Here is a 22,416-nt window from a genome sequence, read left to right on the forward strand (position 1 = left end):
TTGCCTGAGCGGCTAGGAGACACCGAGAGTAACAAGCGGTATAATATGGATTAAAAAAGGAAAGATAAAATAAATTAAAAAATAAAAATAAATAAAAAAATTAAAACACTTTTTTTTTTAACTTGGGACTTCCCGAGGGCCGGATTTTGGATGCTGGGGGGCCGGATCCGGCCCGCGGGCCGTAGTTTGGGGACCCCTGCTTTTGATGATATTACGGAGCGTAGATGGTGAAATCCCTAAATTTATTGCAATAGCTGCTTGAGAAATGTTGTTCTTAAACAATTTGCTCAGGCATTTGTTGACAAAGTAGTGACCCTCGCCCCGTCCTTGTTTGTGAATGACTGAGCATTTCATGGAATCTACTTTTATACCCAATCATGGCACCCACCTGTTCCCAATTAGCCTGTTCACCTGTGGGATGTTCCAAATAAATCTTTGATTAGCATTCCTCACCATTCTCAGTCTTTTTTGCCACTTGTGCCAGCTTTTTTGCAACATGCTGCAGGCATCAAATTCCAAATGAGCTAATATTTGCAAAAAATAACAAAGTTGACCAGTTTGAAGGTTAAATATCTTGTCTTTGCAGTCTATTCAATAGAATATAAGTTGAAAAGGATTTGTTGTATTCTCTTTTTATTTACCATTTACACAACGTGACAACTTCACTGCTTTTGGGGTGTGTATATTGACATCGTCTTGCCGCCCAGCCCAAGTAAAAACTACGGGCTACTCACCCGTTGAGCGGCAGTCTGGCCTGCGTCTGGACGGTGGGGGCGGCGGCGGCGTAGCTGGAGCTGTTGGCGATGGTCACCATTGGCGCCTGCTGCAGCTGCACGGAGGGAGAGCAGGTGCATGGATATCACATGGTGAGTGAGTGTGTGTTCACCAGTGGGGGAATTCAAGGCCACTGACCTGCGTGACGTACTGCGCCGGTAAGACGGCGTAGCCCACGTTGCCCCCTCCCGGGGCTGACGTCAGCACGGTGCCCGGGGGCAGGTTGGCGAAGTTGGGCTGGATCTGCGGCAGCGCCGTGGCGGGCATGATGAGGCGCTGCTGGGTGGTCGTGCTGGTGACCACCTGGGCGGCCGACGTCAGCTGCTTGGACACCATCTGTGGCGAAGACGTTCAAATGAGGCTTAATGGGAACCCGGGGGGAAAATGGCGCCGACGCTAACCCTCACCTGCTTGACGCTCTGCGCATGCATGATGGGCATGGACATCCCCATCGCCCCTGTACTGACCACCATGGGTTTGGCTGCGGGATGGCACAACATTAATTTCACACTGGCGGCCCTAAAGACCTATCCCCAGCTCGCACCTGTACACGCGGAATAAGCACCTGTGCAACGTAGCCGAGTCATAGAGCCACTGAAAGGCCATGGGAATGACCTCCCACACGTTTCAGCATAGAAATAAAGAACAAAGACTGAAAATAATACAAAACCCCACGGCATGCTCACTGCGATCGCTCCTCTCGCGAGTGACTTGCGCCAAAGAAAAAAATCAGAATGCCTCCAAATGATGATAATAATCCACAAAGTCAAGGAAATTGCAGTAGAGAAGCAAACAGGCCAGCAGGTGCCAGGTACCGTCTACGTACTGTATTTCAAATTGTTTATCATTATTGTTGTGTATTTTCAATCCTGTGTAATTGTATTGTGGATGTTAGATGCAGCATCAAAGGACTACAAATGGAAATGAGCATGGTGCTAAATCTGCTGCAGCCATCTTCTTAATGGAACTGCACACTCTCCTTCAAATAAACAATGAAGTACATTGAGTAACTAACTGTTAGCATGCTATTACAGCCCAGGAATTGTGGGAGGGGCTTAGTGTTCAGGCCTTCTCTAACTCTCACTCTCACTGTCACTACCACACTCATTCTCACACTCACTCACTCTCACACTCTCCCTCACTCTCACATTCACTGTCACTCGCTCCCTCAATCACTCACTCACTCACATTCACTCTTACTCACATTCACTCTCTCAGACTCAGACTCAGAAACACACTCACTCTCACACTCTCACATTCACTCTCTCAGACTCAGACACACACTCACTCTCACACTCTCACATTCACTCTCAGACTCAGACACACACTCATTCTCACACTCACTCTCACTCCCACACTCTCCCACTCTCACTCACATTCACTCTCTCAGACTCAGACACACACTCACTCTCACACTCACTCTCACACTCACTCTCACTCCCACACTCATTTTCACACTCACTCACTCACATTCACTCTCCCACTCACTCACTCACTCACATTCACTCTCTCAGACACACTCACTCTCACACTCTCTCACACTCACTCTCACTCTCCCACTCACGTTCACTCTCTCAGACACACTCACTATCACACTCTCTCACACTCACTCTCACACTCACTCACTCAATCACTCTCACTCACATTCACTCTCACTCACATTCACTCTCTCAGACTCAGACACACACTCACTCTCACACTCATTCTCACACTCACTCTCCCTCCCACTCATTCCCACACTCTCCCGCACTCTCCCACTCACTCTCACTCACTCACATTCACTCACTCAGACTCACACTCACTCACACTCACTCACACTCACTCTCACTCCCACACTCATTTTCACACTCACTCACTCCCACACTCTCCCTCACACTCTCCCACTCACTCACTCACATTCACTCTCTCAGACACACTCACTCTCACACTCACTCTCACACTCTCCCACTCACTCACTCACATTCACTCTCTCAGACACACTCACTCTCACACTCACTCTCACACTCATTCTCACACTCACTCTCACACTCACTCTCACACTCTCCCTCACTGTCACATTCACTATCACTCACTCTCACACTCACTCACTCACTCTCACACTCTCCCTTACTCTCACATTCACTATCACTCACTCTCACACTCACTCTCACTCACATTCACTCTCTCTGACTCAGACACACACTCACTCTCACACTCATTCTCACACTCACTCTCCCTCCCACTCACACTCATTTCCACACTATCCCGCACTCTCCCACTCACTCACTCTCATACTCACTCTCCCTCCCACTCACACTCATTTCCACACTATCCCGCACTCTCCCACTCACTCACTCTCACACTCACTCTCACTCACTCACATTCACTCTCTCAGACTCACACTCACTCTCACACTCGCTCACACTCACTCCCACACTCATTCTCACATTCACTCACTCCCACACTCTCACTCACTCACTCTCACTCTCACACTCACTCCCACACTCTCACTCACTCACTCTCACACTCACTCTCACACTCTCACTCACTCACTCTCACTCTCACACTCTCTATCACTCTCACACTTACTCTCACTCTCCCGTACTCTCCCACTCTCTCTCACTCACATTCACTCTCTCAGACTCAGACACACACTCTCTGTCACACTCACACTGTCACACTCTCTCTCACACTCACTCACTCTCCCACACTCTCTCACACTCTCTCTCACACTCTCCCACACTCCCAGTTAGCAGGTGCTACACTTGCACCTGGTTTCACTCGTTGAAGGGAGTCCACTCTCTCCTTGCCTGCTCTACTCGGTCCTGCATGGCTTCTTTTTTTGCACATTCATATTAGTTTTGTCTTTTGTCCCACTCCTTATTTGTTGTATTAAAAATATTTTGTGCACATGTAACTTTGTTGTCGTCTCAACATTTGTCGATGCTACCTTGCTAACTTTTTTTTTTGTTTTTCATATTTTACAACCCTTTTATCCAGAGTCATATACTGTACCTCGCTACTATATGCTCGCTGTTAAGTTTGGCGCGGCGGCGCTCTCTTGTACTTGTCGCGCTTATCTTTGCTTCTTGCATTGAATGTGGACCCTGACTTAAACAAGTTGAAAAACTTATTGGGGTGTTACCATTTAGTGGTCAATTGTACAGAATATGTACTGCACTGTGCAATCTACTAATAAAAGTTTCAATCAATCAATCAAACAAACAAACAAACAAACAAACAAAGAGAGCACAGTCGACCAAGTCAAATTCCTTGTGTGTTAAACATATTTGGATTAAGATTTTTTTTTATATAGCAATTATTTTCATCAAGAGAATGCCAAGAGTGTGCGAAAAAGTAATCAGGGCAAAGGGTGGCTATATTGAAGAAAATAGAATATAAAACATGTTTTCAGTTATTTCACCTTTTTTGTTAAGTACATAACTCCACATGTGTTCATTCATAGTTTTGATGTGACAATCTACAATGTAAATAGTCATGGAAATAAAGAAAACATGTCCAAACTTTTGGCCTGTACTGTATATATTAGGACTGCAACTAACGATTAATTTGATAATCGATTAATCGATTAATAATCGGATAAAGGAGACAAACTACATTTCTATCCTTTCCAGTATTTTATTGAAAAAAGACAGCATACTGTCACCATACTTATTTTGATTATTGTTTCTCAGTTGTTTGTACATGTTGTAGTTTATAAATAAAGGTTTATAAATTAAAAATTAAAAATAAAAATAAAAAAAATAGAAAAATAAAAATAATAACAAATTTAAAAAATTGCCTCTGCGCATGCGCATAGCATAGATCCAACGAATCGATGACTAAATTAATCGCCAACTATTTTTATAATCGATTTTAATCGATTAGTTGTTGCAGCCCTAGTATATATGTATATATATTAGGGCTGCAACAACTAATCGATTAACTATTTTTATAATCGATTTTAATCGATTAGTTGTTGCAGCCCTAGTATATATATATATATATTAGGGCTGCAACAACTAATCGATTATTAAAATAGTTGCCGATTAATTTAGTCATCGATTCGTTGGATCTATGCTATGCGCATGCGCAGAGGCAATTTTTTAAATTTGTTATTATTTTTATTTTTCTATTTTTTTTATTTTTATTTTTAATTTATAAACCTTTATTTATAAACTGCAACATTTGCAAACAGCTGAGAAACAATAAACAAAATAAGTATGGTGCCAGTGTGCTGTTTTTTTTCAATAAAATACTGGCTAGAATAGAAATGTAGTTTGTCTCCTTTATCCGATCATTAATCGATTAATCGAAGTAATAATCGACAGACTGCTGCCCACTGCTCCCCAAGGGGATGGGACAAATGCAGAGGACAAATTTCACCACATCTAGTGTGTGTGTGACAATCATTGGTACTTTAATCTTTAATTAATCGATTATCAAATTAATCGTTAGTTGCAGCCCTAATATATATATTGTATATATATATATATATATATATATATATATATATATATATATATATATATATATATATATATATATATATATATATATATATATATATATATAAATATTGTATTAATGTAATACAAAAATTAAAAATCTTAATATAATTGGATATTAAGATTATGTAAAAAGTTTGACTTCTACATTGTTTACTTTCGTGACAACCTCCTAAAAGTTTTGTAATCAATCAGAAATATCAAGCAGCTAAAATGCGCCAAACATGGATAAGTGTGGAGACTCTTTTGTATTTTTCCCATCATGCTTTGTAACGGATTTAAATGGGTTTAATTTTGAATTTTTTTAGGGTGCCTGGACGTTTTTTATAATTTCTACAAAGTTTGGTGAGCCATTAACCATGTGTTGGTTGGATTTTTTTGTTGTTGCACCATGACTAGGGAAGCGTGTTTGCATTTGGTCATATAAGTAATTGTTGTGCTCACTTGGATTTTTTATGTTGCACCATGACTAGGGAAGCTTGTTTGCATTTGGTCTTATAAGTAATTTCTGTGCTCACTTGGATTTTGTTTTTGTTGTTGCACCATGACTAGGTAAGCTTTTTTGCATCGGGTCATATGGGTAAATGCTGCACTCACTTTCCTTAAAAGCATAATTAAGGGTCATTAACCTGAATTACTTGTGTTGTCCACTAAATAGCAACATAATAGTAGCATCGAAATTGTCAGATTATGAAAATGAATGCAGTCTCCCTATGGATTCAATTCCTTATTAAACTTATGACGTCTCGGGGGCCAAATTGAAGACGTAGTTTGCACACCCGTGCACTAACCCATGAAGAAGCCACAAGTGGGTCACCTGTCTGCATGGCGCTGGTGCTGGGGGTGCTGGCCTGCACCACGCCGCTCGCCGTGGTGGCCGTGACCAGGCGAACGTAGTGGAAGCGGCTTCCCGGCACCTGGATCTGCTGCACGTTGGGCTGGGTGGCCAGCGGGATGATGTTCTTGAACTGGGAGCCTCCTACCGCCACCGAATGAACCGGTTTGAGATTCTGGAAGAGAGGAAAACGGAACACGGGGTTCAGATACCTTTTACGTTTGAACAAACACGGCACAAACACACGGTACTTTTGTGTCTTTATGTGGTAATAATTCATATGAAGAAACAATAATAGGTAATGATAACTGTGCTGTCCATTTCTTATATCGTGTTATTTGCAATTCAGTTTGTTCTATGTGTTGTTGTAGTCAGGGAGTAGTCTTTGCTCTGTCTTTTGTTGAGTCCTACAAAGGGTTTATACCAGGGGTGTCCAAAGTGCGGCCCGGGGGCCATTTGCGGCCCGCAGCTAATTGTTTACCGGCCCGCCACACATTCTGGAAATACTATTGTAAAAATAAAAAAGAACATTAAAAAAAGTGGAATGAGGTGAAAGCGAACGAGAAAAAGTTGCAATGTTGACACAAAAGCTGCCATGTAGCCTGTTTTTTTTCTTTTGTCTTTCTTTATTTTTCTTTTTTTGCCATTGCTCAAAAAAAAAAAAAAAGACAAAAAATCCATGTTATAATGAAATATTTTCAGGGCTCCAATTACTTCAAATATTTCACTTTAAAATGTTTTATGTGGTAAATATTGCATATATTGTGGAGTAGCCATATAAAAACATCAAAGTTTTCTTTGACAAAAGCGCATAAAACAAACAAAATAATAGTTCCAGCATAAAATCGACAGATATATCTGAAGTTGATCTCGTAACTTAAGTGTTGAAAGTAAAAGAAAAACCTAATAAAAATGTATCACTTTATGAGTGGGGCACCTTTTGGATCCCAAATATATTTTGTGATTTTTTATTTATCTTTTCAATGTGATTACTCAAAAATATGAAAGAATTAAAATCAGTGGTGTCCTGCATTATTGATCTTTTAGGGCTCTAATTACTAAATACTGCATATTTCAGTTTTACTATAAAAAAACTAAGTTGTTTTTGACAGAAAAGCCATAAAATATTTGTTTTAATTTGTATTACTTTATATCAACTTGAAGTTGATATAAAGATTTACTGTAAGCGTTAAATAATTAAAAAATAATAATAATCTGACTTATTTTTAACATTTTAATGACTGAGACCCCTTATGGTCCCCGGGACCCCTAAAGGTAAAATAAATAAAAAATGCATATATCTGGTTTGAAAATGAAAAATATCAAAATGGCCCCCACATGCTTTAATTTTTCCGTGTGCGGCCCTCAGTGGAAAAAGTTTGGACACCCCTGGTTTATACTGTAAGTAGTTTGCTTCCTACACACCAGCTGGTAAATTGTAACGTGCCTCCGAGTTGTAGTTTTCATTACCCATTTTGAAGGCTGTGAAATTGCAATGTAAAATCACTAATGCCAATCGGGTTTGTTTTCGGAATTGGAATTGTATTATTATGGTACTATTGTGTATTATTTTGTTGGACTGATTAATAAAATAATTTAAAAAATAAAATAAAATAATAAAAAATAAATAAATAATTCTAATCAGAAGCATGTATATGGAATATTCAAAGTAAATTAGCATCCAGCTAATGCTTTTTGACTTATTCTTTTTCTTTTTTGTCCTGTCCAGCTACTCAGGCAAATTATTTTGTTGATGTAGATTATCTATATCTGCTGTACACATTGACTTTTGCAAAAGAGTGTGGGATACTTCTCGTGTTGCCTTATTTGTATTTAGACTTTATGAAATGGATTTATATTATTATTTGGTGCAGCCGGACCGGAGCAGGAGGAAAAAGAGGAAGACAGAGGGGGAAATTGCGGGGACAAGAGGGGGATAAGACAGAGTCAACAACAAACACAACAATAACAACTGAACAGCATCAGCAGATAGGATATGTACAAATATGAAAGTAAAAGTGATAGCAAAGAAGCAGTTAGTGAAGTAAATATTAATAACAGAGAAATGACAATGAACATTATTACACTGCAAATGGAGCAATACCAATAGAACTAGCACTATTGATAATTAATAATAACAATATTTACCTCTATTATCAACAATACAATTGTTTCAAATGCAACAATACATATATGTCATGATAACTTGAAATACAAAAAGCAGATAAATGGAGGGGAAGAAAGAGAAGCGAACTGTATTAACCTTGTAGATTGTTATAGTGTTACCCAGTTTCCCCTAGGGCAGGGGTCGGCAACCCGCGGCTCCGGAGCCGCATGCGGCTCCTTGACCACTCTGATGCGGCTCAGCTACATACATGCCGACCCCCCCGATTTTACCAGGAGATTTATGGATCTGAGTGTCTCTCATAGATTACTCCCAGGGAAAAACTAATACTATTTACACTCTAATTACTAAATAAAGGGCGTGCCCTAATTGCACTGCAGTAATTGTCCTCTATAGCATTTACATACAGCATGCCAGCCCAGCCACATGTTGCATGTTGTTATTACTTGCACACACAGGAGACAGCAAAGAATACTTACTCATCAGCCACACAGCTTACACTGACGGTAGCCGTATCAAACAACTTTAACATTGTTACGTTACAAATATGCGCCACACTGTGAACCCACACCAAAAAAGAATGAAAAACACATTTCTGGAGAACATCCCACCGTAACACAACATAAACACAACAGAACCATTACCCAGAATCCCATGCAGCCCTAACTCTTCCGGTCTACATTATACACCCCCGCTACCACCAAATCCCCCCACACATCAACCCCCCCCCTCTCCGTGCGTTGGTTGAGCGGAAGAGTTAGGGCTGCATGGGATTCTGGGTATTGGTACCGTCAGTGTAAGATGTGTGGCTGCTGAGTTAGTAGCCTTGCTGTCTCTTACGTGAGTAAGCTAGAACTGCATTCCACTTGTGGTCGAGCAGGTACACTGTCTAGGGCAGGCTGTAGAGGGCGCCAAATGCAGTGTCATCACGCTCTGATATTCGGGAGTCTCCCGGGAAAAATTAGAGGGTTGGCAAGTATGACGCTATCAAGCGACATTCATTCAAAACTCGCGGGCTGCACTAACATCAAATTTCCACATTAAAGTGCGTGCCGGTACGTGTGTCGGAGACCCCTGGTTAACATAGCACAAAGCATGTAAGCTTTGTATGCGGTGATTTTCATTTTAAATAAAAAATTTTTTTTTTGTGGCTCCCATTACTTTCTATAATTTGTGAAACTTGCCAAAATGGCTCTTTGAGTGGTAAAGGTTGCCGACCCCTGCCCTAGGGCAACAAGGTTAATACACGTTTGACTTCAGTCTGCTACAAAGACGCCTGTTTTACCGCCAGATGCCAAGTCTCTTAACCAGATGCGATGCCACATGCAACAAAGGTATCCAAATATGCTACCTTTTGATTGTACTTGAGTCGGTACCCGATAGAAACAATTCGGAATAGGTCCCAGTGTGGCGGGTTCTCACCTGCGCTGTCGCCTGGCCGGCGGCCATCTTGACTGGCGACCCGGAGGCGGGCTGCTGTACCGAGAGGATCTGCTGGCCCAGCGCCACGCTGACCGGGAGGGTCACCGACTTCTGGGGGCCGCTGGAGGTCGGCGAAGCCACGGACACCACGGTCACCTGGTAGAGGAGTCCACTCATATCAGTCAGCCGTGATCAAGGACACGACCTAAGCTCGGACCGCTACGTGTGACACTCTGGACCACCTCCCAAACACAGACTTTAAGGCAGCTGGTTCTCTTAGCGCCAACATAAACATCATGACATACAAGTCACATTTGGTGTTTTGTCTATCTTTGATCTTTTTTAAGCCAAAGAAGAGGAAGCAAAAAGACTCTTCTTCTTGACTTTTCCATAAGCTGTTCACTACCTCCCCCTATGGTTGCACAGGAGAACTGCACCATTGAAAAGGCATGTATGTTTGGCTGGAAAAGTTTGATCAGATTTTTTTCTGATTATTATTATTAATAATGTATCATTTATTTTTTCTTGATTTAATTGATGTATTTGCAAATACTATTTTGTTTTCTGCTGGTTGTTTCTTTTTTTGGGGGGGGGATTAGAGATGTCCGATAAATGCTTTAAAATGTAATATCGGAAATTATCGGTATCGGTTTCAAAAAGTAAAATGTATGACTTTTTAAAAGGCCGCTGTGTATAGGGAGAAGTACGGAGCGCCAATAAACCTTAAAAGCACTGCCTTTGCGTGCCGGCCCAATCACATAATATCTACGGCTTTTCACACACACAAGTGAATGCAATGCATACTTGGTCAACAGCCATACAGGTCACACTGAGGGTTGCCGTATAAACAACTTTAACACTGTTACAAATATGCGCCACACTGTGAACCCACACCAAACAAGAATGACAAACACATTTCGGGAGAACATCCGCACCGTAACACAACATAAACACAACAGAACAAATACCCAGAACCCCTTGCAGCACTAACTCTTCCGGGATGTTACAATATACACCCCCCGCTACTCCCCAAAACCCCGCCCCCTCTCCCAACCCCACCCACCTCAACCTCCTCATGCTCTCTCAAGGAGAGCATGTCCCAAATTCCAAGCTGCTGTTTTGAGGCACGTTAAAAAAAATAATGCACTTTGTGACTTCAATAATAAATATGGCAGTGCCATGTTGGCATTTTTTTCCATAACTTAAGTTGATTTATTTTGGAAAACCTTGTTACATTGTTTAATGCATCCAGCGGGGCATCACAACAAAATTAGGCATAATAATGTGTTAATTCCACCACTGTATACATCGGCATCGGTTGATATCGGAATCTGTAATTAAGAGTTGGACAATATCGAAATATCGGCAAAAAAGCCATTATCGGATATCTCTAGTTGGGATATAAACAAAAAAATATATTTTGACATTTGGGGCAGACAACAGATATATGATGTATGTGGATATGATGTAATGGATAGGAACCTCTGATGCTGGATGTCAACAAAAGAAAAACAACAAAAAAAGAATAACGTAAAATATGTTCTGCACCAAAAAAAATTAAATAATAATAATTTAAAAAGGCATGTATGTTGCGACTAGGGCTGCAACAACTAATCGATAAAATCGATTAAAATCTATTATAAAAATAGTTGGCGATTAATTTAGTCATCGATTCGTTGGATCTATGCTATGCGCATGCGCAGAGGCAATTTAATTTTATTTTATTTTAAAAAATATATATAATTTTTTTTTTTTTTTTTTATATAAATCTTTATTTATAAACTTCAACATGTACAAACAGCTGAGAAACAATAATCAAAATAAGTATGGTGCCAGTATGCTGGTTTTTTTTTCAATAAAATACCGGAAAGGATAGAAATGTAGTTTGTCTCTTTTATTCGATTATTAATCGAGGTAATGATCGACAGATTAATCGATTATCAAATTAATCGTTAGTTGCAGCCCTAGTTGCGACTCATGTTACTGACAGCTGGGGGTGCAACCATTCCTTGACAAGAACATTTGTCATTTTTTTGGTCCATGACTAAAAATGATAATAAAAATTGCTCTTGCAAACATGGCAAATATGTCAACATTTCACCCTAAACCAGACCAGACCAACCGACCTTGCTGGGCGTCTTAAGCGGCGAGATGGCGATCTTTTTGCCGGCGATGCTCTGGATGCTGGCGTTGTGGGTCTCCGACAGCGTGATGGTGCGTTGGGTCATCCCGGGCGAATGCTGGGCCACAACACGTCCTGAGTTGGAAAGAGGAACGCTAACTTGAGCGAAAAAAAACTAATAATAAAAAAAAAGTGAAGTCAACGGACTCACCTGTGATGACGGGAGATCCCGACGTCTGAGCTTTGCTGTTGACGGCTTTTGTTATGATGAACTTGATGGGCGCGGCCGAGGACACTGGCGTCTTCTTGGTGAGCTGTGAGGACAAATAACCATGTTAGCACTTACTCTCGCGGCCTTGCAGCAAACACCTTCATGGGTTATTATTGTACTCATTCATGAAAGTGCAAAACAGGAGTGTTTTGGCTTCAAAGCAACCATTTTAAATACCTCAAATGTTCAAGATCTATTATTCATTGCTCATTTTGTTGTGTTTCACTTTTGTAGGTGTATGCAGAAATGGCGCCTCTGATTTGGCAGCTGGTTTCATCAGCTCTTTTAGTGTATTTTGTGTCGTTTGTGTTCTTTAATGTTTCCCTCGTGGTTTTTTGATAGCAAGATGGCCCGGCTCTCTCGGAGTCGTGGTGTTTTGCTTCGTTTCTTGCGCTGAACAAAGAGAGCAGAATCTGCCAAGTCAAATTCCTTCTGTGGCAGACATACTTGGCCAATAAAGCTGACTCTGATTAGTAAATGACCATTTCAATCAGACGCAAACACAGGATGGGACGGGTACCGTTCACATTTGAACCGATGCGATACCAATTTCCGATATCTGGGAATCGATACTGGTACTAACCGTTACCAATTTTCAATACTTGCGTGTGTTTGTTAATAAATATAAAATGTTTTTGATTATAAGATGACATTTTGTGTTGCACCATTTAAACCAAAAGCAGTGAAGTTGTCACGTTGTGTAAATGGTCAATAAAAAGAGAATACAACAAATCCTTTTCAACTTATATTCAATTGAATAGACTGCAAAGACAAGATATTTAACGTTCCTACTGAGAAACTTTGTTATTTTTTGCAAATATTAGCTCATTTGGAATTTGATGCCTGCAACATGTTTCAAAAAAGCTGGCACAAGTGGCAAAAAAGACTGAGAAAGTTGAGGAATGCTCATCAAAGACTTATTTGGAACATCCCACAGGTGAACAGGCTAATTGGGAACAGGTGGGTGCCATGATTGGATATAAAAGCAGCTTTCATGAAATGCTCAGTCATTCACAAACAGGGATGGGGCGAGGGTCACCACTTTGTCAACAAACGTGGGACTAAATTGTCCAACAGTTAAAGAACAACATTTCAGTTGGTCGCTACATCTGTAAGTGCAAGTTAAAACTCAACTATGCAAAGCCAAAGCCATTTATCAACAACACCCAGAAACGCTCATCTAAGATGGACTGATGCAAAGTGGAAAAGTGTTCTGTGGTCTGAAGAGTCCACATTTCAAATTTTTGGAAACTGTGGACGTCGTGTCCTCCGGACCAAAGAGGAAAAGAACCATCTGGATTGTTCTAGGCGCAAAGTGTAAAAGGCAGCATGTGTGATGGTATGGGGGTGTATTAGTGCCCAAGACATGGGTAACTTACACATATGTGAAGGCACCATTAATGCTGAAAGGTACATACAGCTTTTGGAGCAACATATGTTGCCATCCAAGCAACGTTATCATGGACGCCCCTGATTATTTCAGCAAGACAATGCCAAGCCAGGTGTTACAACAGCGTGGCTTCATAGTAAAAGAGTGCGGGTACTAGACTGGCCTGACTGTAGTCCAGACTTGTCTCCCATTGAAAATGTGTGGTGCAATATGAAGGCTAAAATATGAGAAGGGAGACTGTTGAACAACTTAAGCTGTACATCAAGCAAGAATGGGAAATAATTCCACTTCAAAAGTGTGTCTCCTGAGTTCCCCAACATTTACTGAGTGTTGTTAAAAGGAAAGGCCATGTAACATACTGGTAAAAATGCCTTTTTTGCAATGTGTTGCTGCCATTAAAAGTTAATGATTATTTGCATTATTGTGTGAACATGAAATATCTTGTCTTTGCAGTCTATTCAATTGAATATAAGTTGAAAAGGATTTGTTGTATTCTCTTTTTATTTACACAACGTGACAACTTCACTGCTTTTGGGTGTTTTTTTGGTTTTTTTTTTAAAAGGTGGGCGCAACAAGCGTCTTTTCATGTCTCTCTCGCCATCTCTGTGTCTAAGTTGGATGTCAATGTTGACCAACTTGTGGGTTTATGTCCACAACCTTCTACTATCCAGGTGAGAGGCGTGATTTATAATCGAGAATTAACTTTCACCAACTCAGAGGCGACGCTGCAGCTTAGTATTTCAAGATTGCAGCATGACCCAGTTAGCTCTCTGTGATCACGGCGCCGCTAAAAGTAGTTCCTCAGTGTTAGCATTTATAGTAACAATATTGCTTATACTTGGTTAATATTCTGGGTATGGTATGTAAACGGGGTATTGTTGGTGTTTTTTGTTTTTGCAGAGGGTTTTATGGGCGGAATCAATGACTCCCGTTAGTTACTTACGACTATGAGCTGTATATATTAAAAAAAAACATATTTTTTTGCCTATTGTTCACAATCTCAATGTAAGATAAGAACACACATGCTTTTCTCTTTTTCATTCATTCTAACTCGTAAAATAAGGCTAAAGATATAAACATCCCATCAGTCTTTACCCCAGTGAGAGCAGACGTTGTACAGCAAGTGATTGTGGAATATTATTGATTCTTCATCTAAACAGGAAGATATAAACATCTCATCAGTCTTTATCCCAGTGAGAGCAGACGTTGTACGGTAACTGATTGTGGAATATTATTAATTCTTCATCTAAACGGAAAGATATAAACATCCCATCAGTCTTTATCCCAGTGAGAGCAGACGTTGTACAGTAAGTGATTGTGGAATATTATTAATTCTTCATCTAAACGGAAAGATATAAACATCCCAAGAGTCTTTATCCCAGTGAGAGCAGACGTTATATGGTAAGTGATTGTAGAATATTATTAATTCTTCATCTAAATAGGATGATATAAACATCCCATTAGTCTTAATCCCAGTGAGAGCAGACGTTGTACAGTAAGTGATTGTAGAATATTATTAATTCTTCATCTAAACTAGAAGATATAAACATCCCATCAGTCTTTATCCCAGTGAGAGCAGATACTGTACAGTAAGTGATTGTGGAATATTATTAATTCTTCATCTAAATAATAAATGATAAATGGGTTATACTTGTATAGCGCTTTTCTACCTTCAAGGTACTCAAAGCGCTTTGACAGTATTTCCACATTTACCCATTCACACACACATTCACACACTGATGGCGGGAGCTGCCATGCAAGGCGCTAACCAGCAGCCATCAGAGGCAAAGGGTGAAGTGTCTTGCCCAAGGACACAACGGACGTGACTAGGAAGGTAAAAGGTGGGAATTGAACCCCAGTAACCAGCAACACTCCGATTGCTGGCACAGCCACTCTACCAACTTCGCCACGCTGTCTCTAAACTAGAAGATATAAACATCCAATCAGTCTTTATCCCAGTGAGAGCAGACATTGTGCAGTAAGTGATTGTGTTTTTATGTTTGTATTTAGCACGTAGCAATACTGCTACATGATGCTTAGGTGTTTCACTAAAGCTGCATTTGTTGCGCACACAGCTTCTAAGACTTGTAGACCATCCTCCTTATATTCAGGATCCAAAATAGAAGTTTCCGGATCATCATTTGTCCCAAAGTAGTCTTTGTTGTCTCTCATGAAGTCTGCCATGATTAGTATTCTTGTTGTTTTTGAAGGGAAAAGAGTGATACGCCGCTGTATGCTTCAAAAGAGCAAAATATGTAAATATAACAATGTTATGAATGTAACCATATTACATATACTGTATACTTACAGCGTGTGTATAAAATGGAGGATTTTGGATGTGTTTCGAGAGCTTTATTGGCGGAATAGAGCGACTACCATGAGCTGATCTTTGCTAGCGTTTATTTACGATTTAGAATGCATTAAAATATGTGTTCTTGTCTTACATAAAGATTGTAAATGATAGAAAAAATTTAAAAAAGTGCACTTTTCCTTTAAGTTTGTATGAAATACTTTGTTACTCTCCCACAGCCACACCCACGGTGGTCAGTACGTAGGAGTGTGAGTTTGCCCTCAGTTACCTGCACAGTCTTAAGCTGCTGGCCGTGTAGCGCAGTCACCTGTCCGGCCGCTCCCCCGACCATTTGCTTCAGCTCCGGCCGCCCCCCGATGGTCACCATCTTGATCTGCGGCGCCGGCGACTTGCCGTCGGCCGCGCTTTGAGCCCCGCCTGCCTTGGCCGTGTGGGGCAGCTGCAACAAAATGGGCTGTCCCGCCTTCCCGATGGTGGTCACCAAGAGCTTCTGGCCTTCCTGCTTGATGATCTGCGGGGCCGCCGAGCGCGCCGCCTCCGTGGCCTGCGACGAGGCCACCTTGTTGAGGATGATCTGGTGGTTGGCGGCGGAGATGGTGAACGGCGCCGTGAGTTTTTGCAAGCCGCCCGCGGACACCGTCGTCCCCGTGACGCCGTCCGCGGCTTTAGGGGCCGCCGCCGGCTTCAAAGTGAGGAACTGGGAGGACGAGACGGCAAGCTGGGGTTCCGTGGAGGTGGACGGACCCACGGTCTCCGGCGCCACCTGCGTGTCCGTTTCCATGGGGACAGATGTGCCTTGACTGGACTCGGACTGGGAGTGAGACACCTCCTCGATGGCCTCCATGTCCATGATCTCGTCAGGGAGGAGGCTGTTGAGCTCAGGCGACACCACGTCCATGCTGGCGAGGACTCAGCAGCCTGGTACACCTTTAAAAACAACAACACCACAATCAATACACTCAGAAAGATCTTTTTGGTCAATACTTGGGCTGTCTTTAATACCAACAATACATCGATACCTGCTTTATACAGTATCGTCAGTACTGACGAAGAAGAACGTCTACTGTTTTCCAAAAAAATGGTCCAGTGTTTTCATGGATTAATGTATTATTGTCGCCCTGGTTCATAAACTAATTATAATGGAAGTGTGTCAGTGTCAGGGTTGTACGGTATACCGCTACGAATAAAGTACTGCGGTACTAATGAATGAAAAAAAGTACTACACTGCCTTTGAAAAAGTCTACTTTTATTTTTTTTTCATGGAGATGATGGCGCATGTGAGTCAACACACACACACAGACACACACTTACGGGGGGAAACAGCGTGGAGACAGAAGAGGGAGAATTAGGCCTTGGCGGTGTATTGATTTTATCATTAAATGAAAAAATGTTTTTGTTGCAAACCATTTAAAAAGTCAAAAATCTATTTTTTTTCTCCTCTCGCTCCGTCATACTTTTTGCCCCCCCAGGGCGCTTCTGTAGTTTTCGCCTTCCCCCTCCTTTCCTTTAGGCGGGGGTCGGCAACCCGCGGCTCTAGGAAAGGGCCATTTTTCCCCCCTGTGCCATGACTAGGGAAGGTTCAGTGTTTCCCATAAACTGCTAAGATACCTGTGGCGGTGGGGGCGTGGCTATGGGCGTGGTCACCATTACATCATCGAGTAATTTGCATAATTTACTACAATGATATGATTTTCTCTAAAAAGAATCAAAAAATGTATACTTACTAATTAATAATAACAGTTTTGTTTTAAACGTCCATCCATCCATCCATCCATTTTACAATATAATTACAACACTTTATGTACATATTTATATACAGATTTGAACAATAAGTTATTCACTGAAATATATTTATTAATTGTGGTTCTTACAAAAAATATATCTTATAAAATATAAAAGCTAAAATGTCTCTTAAATCTCTGCCCCTTTAATTACTGCATACTAAATAATTTAACTTTAGCCTACTACTACAACCATATTATTTACCAGCAACATAAAGTAAAACAGATGCAGAGGTGTCCTGCCACAGTCAGTAACAAATAAACAGAAAACAGTAGTGGTCAAATACAAATAAGGCAACAAGAGAAGTATCCTACACTTCTCTTTTGTAAAGTAAATCTGAACAGCCTATATGGGCATCTACATCAACTATATGATTTGCCTGAGAAGCTGGACAGGACAAAAAATAAATAAATAAATAAATTATTTTTTATTTTATTTTATTTGTGGCGGATGTAATTCTTTCGTGGCGGGCCGCCACAAATAAATGAATGTGTGGGAAACACTGATGTTGTTTGGATTGGGTCATATAAGTGAATGATGGGCATTTAGTTTCTAGAACAGGGGTGGGCAAACTTTTTTTGGCTCAGGGGCCACATTGGCTTTTGAAATTGGAGAGAAGACTAGACTTCTCAAACATGGGCTATTTAGAACCTCAGAGAAACATAAAGATGGTATTACAGGGTTGACGACTACATTCTCTTTTAGTGGGAGCAGTGTTGTTGAGCACCCTTTTTTGCCAGTGCGTCCAAGTCTAGTATCAGTTTTGTTGTGGCAATTCTCAACACAGATCTTTGCTCAATTCTGTTCTAATATTTGGTTCGTCCCTGTTCACTAGATGGTCACTGGCCTGAGTCACTCACATTGTTCACAAGATGGCGACAAATAAGCACCTATCAGTCCGCCAGATATTTACATTTAATATGTGCATGCCCTTGCTTATTTTAACTCATGCTACATCGCGGGCCAAATTGACACCCCTGATCTCCATGGACAAAAAGTGCAGTTACAGTACGTCTTATGGCCATCAGGCGCCATCTTTCTCAATTCTTACATTTTTTTGTTTACCTCTTATGTCCATAAGGTCCGGTCTAGCACAATTTTCACATGTATTTTTATTTACTCACATCGTTTCTTTTTTTTTGCCATATTATTTGGTTTATTATGTTTGAGTTGCTTTCATATATGCACGTTCAATTTCTACTTCAGGTACATGAAACAGTGCTCTGATCTACAACTAAGTTATTCTGCAAAGGAAATAATTGGCAACGTGTTTAATTTGTTATATTTTATTTTTTTTATAAAACCTGGTTAAAAGACTTCAGTTTAAGTATTTTTTGAAAATGGTGAGCACATTTAAAAATACAGGTGTGTTTATTCCTAAACATTAATGCAACTTCCTTTTCACAACAGGCAAGGCAGGTTTATTTATAGAGCACAATACGTGCACAAGGCAATTCAAAGTGCTTTGCAGATAATTTAAATAAGGCAAAAAATAACAATATAAAATCCTATTTCAAATTAAAATGAGAAAATCACAATCATATCAGTGTTGGCGCTAGGAATTTTCAAAATGGGGTCCCAGGGACCCCATCAAGTCATAAAAATGAGGTCCCACAGTAAAAATTTTGGGGTCCCACTTTTTTGTAAGCGTTTTGAAAACAAATGATAAATGTATGCATTATCCTGTTATATCTCACATTCTATATTGTGTTTTGGAATTAAGGTTGTCATAAACGTTACTTCATTCATTTAAAAAAAATAGTACAAAAGAAAACAATTTTTTATGCATATGTAAATGTATTCAGTTGTAAACATTCATTCACTTTCTTCTTTTCTTCATGGATCTAAACTTTACCGCTGCCTGTATTTATTTCTATATTTTTATTGTAATATTTTCCAAATGTGTTTGTTCTATTTTTGGCCACAGCAAGACAAATAAGACAATCTGAAGTTGTCTTTATTTTTTAGTTTTAATGCCATGATTTAGTGCCTGAGCTAAAATATGAACCGACAAATATAAATTTGCACAGCTATGTTATTTATTTTACGTAGAAATAATATTTTTCTATTTATTTAAGTTATGTAATTCCGTGCTACTTAAACAGTTTAATTTCTGTGCTGTTAATCCCCATCTTGACTAACTTAATAAGAGTGTTTACAGTACACTTGTCATTCACTTCAATTTCACTGCATATCGCTCAAAAAATGAATATCTTTATATGTTTACTTTCACCGGAAAATATATCGAGATATATATTGAATATCTAGTTTAAGTAAATATATATCGAGATATACCTTTTCGTCCATATGCGCCAGCCCTAATATGAGATAAAGAAGTGAAAATGGTCCCGTTTAGAAGGCTCATGAGAAAGTAAACAAAACAGCTAGCACAGGGGTGGGCAATTAATTTTTACCGGGGGCCGCATGAGCAACCCGAGCACTGCTGGAGGGCCACATCGACAATATTTCAATTAAATTTTGCTCAATATTATTTTTGATATACACCGTAAGATAAATAATAATAATAATAATAATAATAATTAATAATAATAGTAATACTTCAACATAGTGTGTGTAACAGCATTCCATGACTAATATAAATAAATTAACATTAATAATAAATGACAGTAAAATAAGCACACGTATGACTGAGGAGTCATAGTGAAACTTTGTGTGGTGTTTGAGTTATCCGACTTTTTGTGTGGCCGTAAACGCACCAGTGGTTTAGTGCTATGAGTGTTGGTGACAGATGACAAGTTGGTTTTGGCCTGGTTTGTACGGCAGAAAATGACTAGTTTTCCGAGATAGAATTGTTTTACTCATTTTTTTTTCCGGTGTGGTTATGTCCGAATATAAACAGTTTTGCTCAATAAAGTGATCGATATAATTCCTGTCCTCGAAGCATCTCGATAGACGTTACAATAATTGAACGGTGTTCAATTGAACGGTGTTGACGAACACCGTTAGGGCCGCTTGTTGTCACTGTCACTCAAAGTTGCATTGCAAAATTACATAGAATAAATATGTTTATTTTGTTTAGAATTCAGATGGGATTTGATTTGGTGCGCGGCATATATTTGCTGTGCACAGCAGATGCTTGAGCAGTGCGCAATTGCGCAGGCACGCACCTTAGAAGGGAACGTTGCTTTGCAGTCAATGTCTTGTTGGAAACACGCCATTCGTCATCAACTTTTCTCTTTTTAGCGTCTCGGGTGTAAACCGTGCATCACTTGTCGCTGCATGTGCACCTTCACTCGCAGGTTACACACGGACACACGCCCATAAATAATACTTTTCAAAATAAAAGCAGCACAGTTGTATTGCGCGCACGACATAGATGTTTTTTCAACTATATTTTGTAATTTATAATTGGCCTCACGCGGGCCGGACAGGGACGCACAAAGGGCCGGATGCGGCCCGCGGGCCGCAGAATGCCCAGGTCTGAGCTGGCATATTAGCAAACATATATGCCCTATTTCGTGACTTAAAGGCGCACACCTATACGGCCTGTTGCTGTACTGCACAGTTCTAATGCTTTAATAATGAGCCGAATCCCTTCTGATTTTTGACAGGAATTGTTGTACGTTCTTAGGTTTGCTTTGTGCATAATTTTAGCAGTTTGCAAATTCACTATATATTGGAATTTCAACATTTTTTATTTAAGAAATAAGGGTTTGACTGTAGCAGGTTATTGTTAAAATGTTGGTTATACATTTTTATATATACACAGTATATATATATATATATATATATATATATATATATATATATATATATATATATATATATATATATATATATATATATATATATATATATATATATACACAAATTATTTGAATTTAGGATAATCATTTAAACAAAAATATTCAGTAAACATTACTAAAAAAAAAAAAACAATGCCTGTTTTATGTCAACAATTGGACAACACTGGATATGCCTGGCTGCATCGCTGTCGGCTGGCTGTGTGTGTGTTGCACGTTGACGACGCTCATTCGCTGTTTCCTGTGACGTGACTGGGCCAGCTCTATACTCTGCCAGGTACAGGGGTGTCCCAGCACATAGTAAGTTAAGTAAGTAATCAAAAACATCTGAAAGTGATGCTTGCACCCCCCACACGCCGTTTTTTGGTTTATATCGATACTTTTTTCAGAAAAGTGATGCCAAATGAGTAGCGTGTGAGTATCGATATATCGATACCACAGGATCGATACGCACATCCCTAGTAGAAGCTGCATTCAACGTGTGGCTGGGCAGTCACGCTGTTAGAGCAGGCTGCAGAGGGCGCTAAAGACAGTACCATCACGCCCTAAATTTCGGGTGTCTTCGGGAGGGTTGGCTAGTATGACGCTGTCATGCGCCATTCATGTTAAACTTGCGGGCTGCACTGACATCAAATTGTCATGTTAAGTTGCGGGCCGGGGCGCATGTCTGAGACCCCTGGTTTAAACATAACGCAAAGCAAATAAAAGCTATGTATACAGTGTTATTTCATTTTTAATTTCAAAATAGTTTTGCGGCTCCCATTGTTTTCTTTAATTGGTGAAACTCGTCAAAATGGCTCTTTGAGTGATAAAGGTTGCCGACCCCTGCTCTAACCACTAGGCCACTGAGTAGGTGATATAGTATGATACATTATAAGATATAAGTTATTATATTATTATTATTATGTTATTATATTACTATATCATAAGATATAGTAGGTATATGAGGCATAAATAACCAACTGAGAACGTGCCTGGTATGTTAACGTAACATATTATGGAAAGAGTCATTCAAATAACTATAACATATAGAACATGCTATACGTTTACCAAACAATCTGTCACTCCTAATCACTAAATCCCATGAAATCTTATACGTCTAGTCTCTTACGTGAATGAGCTAAATAATATTA

The 22,416-nt window shown here is 40.0% G+C and overlaps 1 protein-coding gene across 2 annotated transcripts in view; it reads right to left on the reverse strand.

The window, feature by feature from the left end:
• Window positions 1-22,416, reverse strand: part of lin54 (lin-54 DREAM MuvB core complex component) — a 44,089-nt gene that overhangs the window by 13,903 nt on the left and 7,770 nt on the right. For both annotated transcript variants that reach the window (XM_062055233.1, XM_062055234.1), the window contains exons 2-9: window positions 16,006-16,664; window positions 11,977-12,079; window positions 11,770-11,900; window positions 9,644-9,799; window positions 6,079-6,271; window positions 1,182-1,255; window positions 913-1,110; window positions 735-829 (exon numbers count right to left, since the gene is read on the reverse strand). In XM_062055233.1, coding sequence (XP_061911217.1) covers window positions 735-829; window positions 913-1,110; window positions 1,182-1,255; window positions 6,079-6,271; window positions 9,644-9,799; window positions 11,770-11,900; window positions 11,977-12,079; window positions 16,006-16,635 — 1,580 coding nt within the window. In that variant the 5' untranslated portion in view covers window positions 16,636-16,664. The remainder of the gene's footprint in view (window positions 1-734; window positions 830-912; window positions 1,111-1,181; window positions 1,256-6,078; window positions 6,272-9,643; window positions 9,800-11,769; window positions 11,901-11,976; window positions 12,080-16,005; window positions 16,665-22,416) is intronic.

This window comes from Entelurus aequoreus, linkage group LG08 (genome assembly GCF_033978785.1).
Source record: "Entelurus aequoreus isolate RoL-2023_Sb linkage group LG08, RoL_Eaeq_v1.1, whole genome shotgun sequence".
In the NCBI taxonomy this organism is placed as follows: Eukaryota; Metazoa; Chordata; class Actinopteri; order Syngnathiformes; family Syngnathidae; genus Entelurus; species Entelurus aequoreus.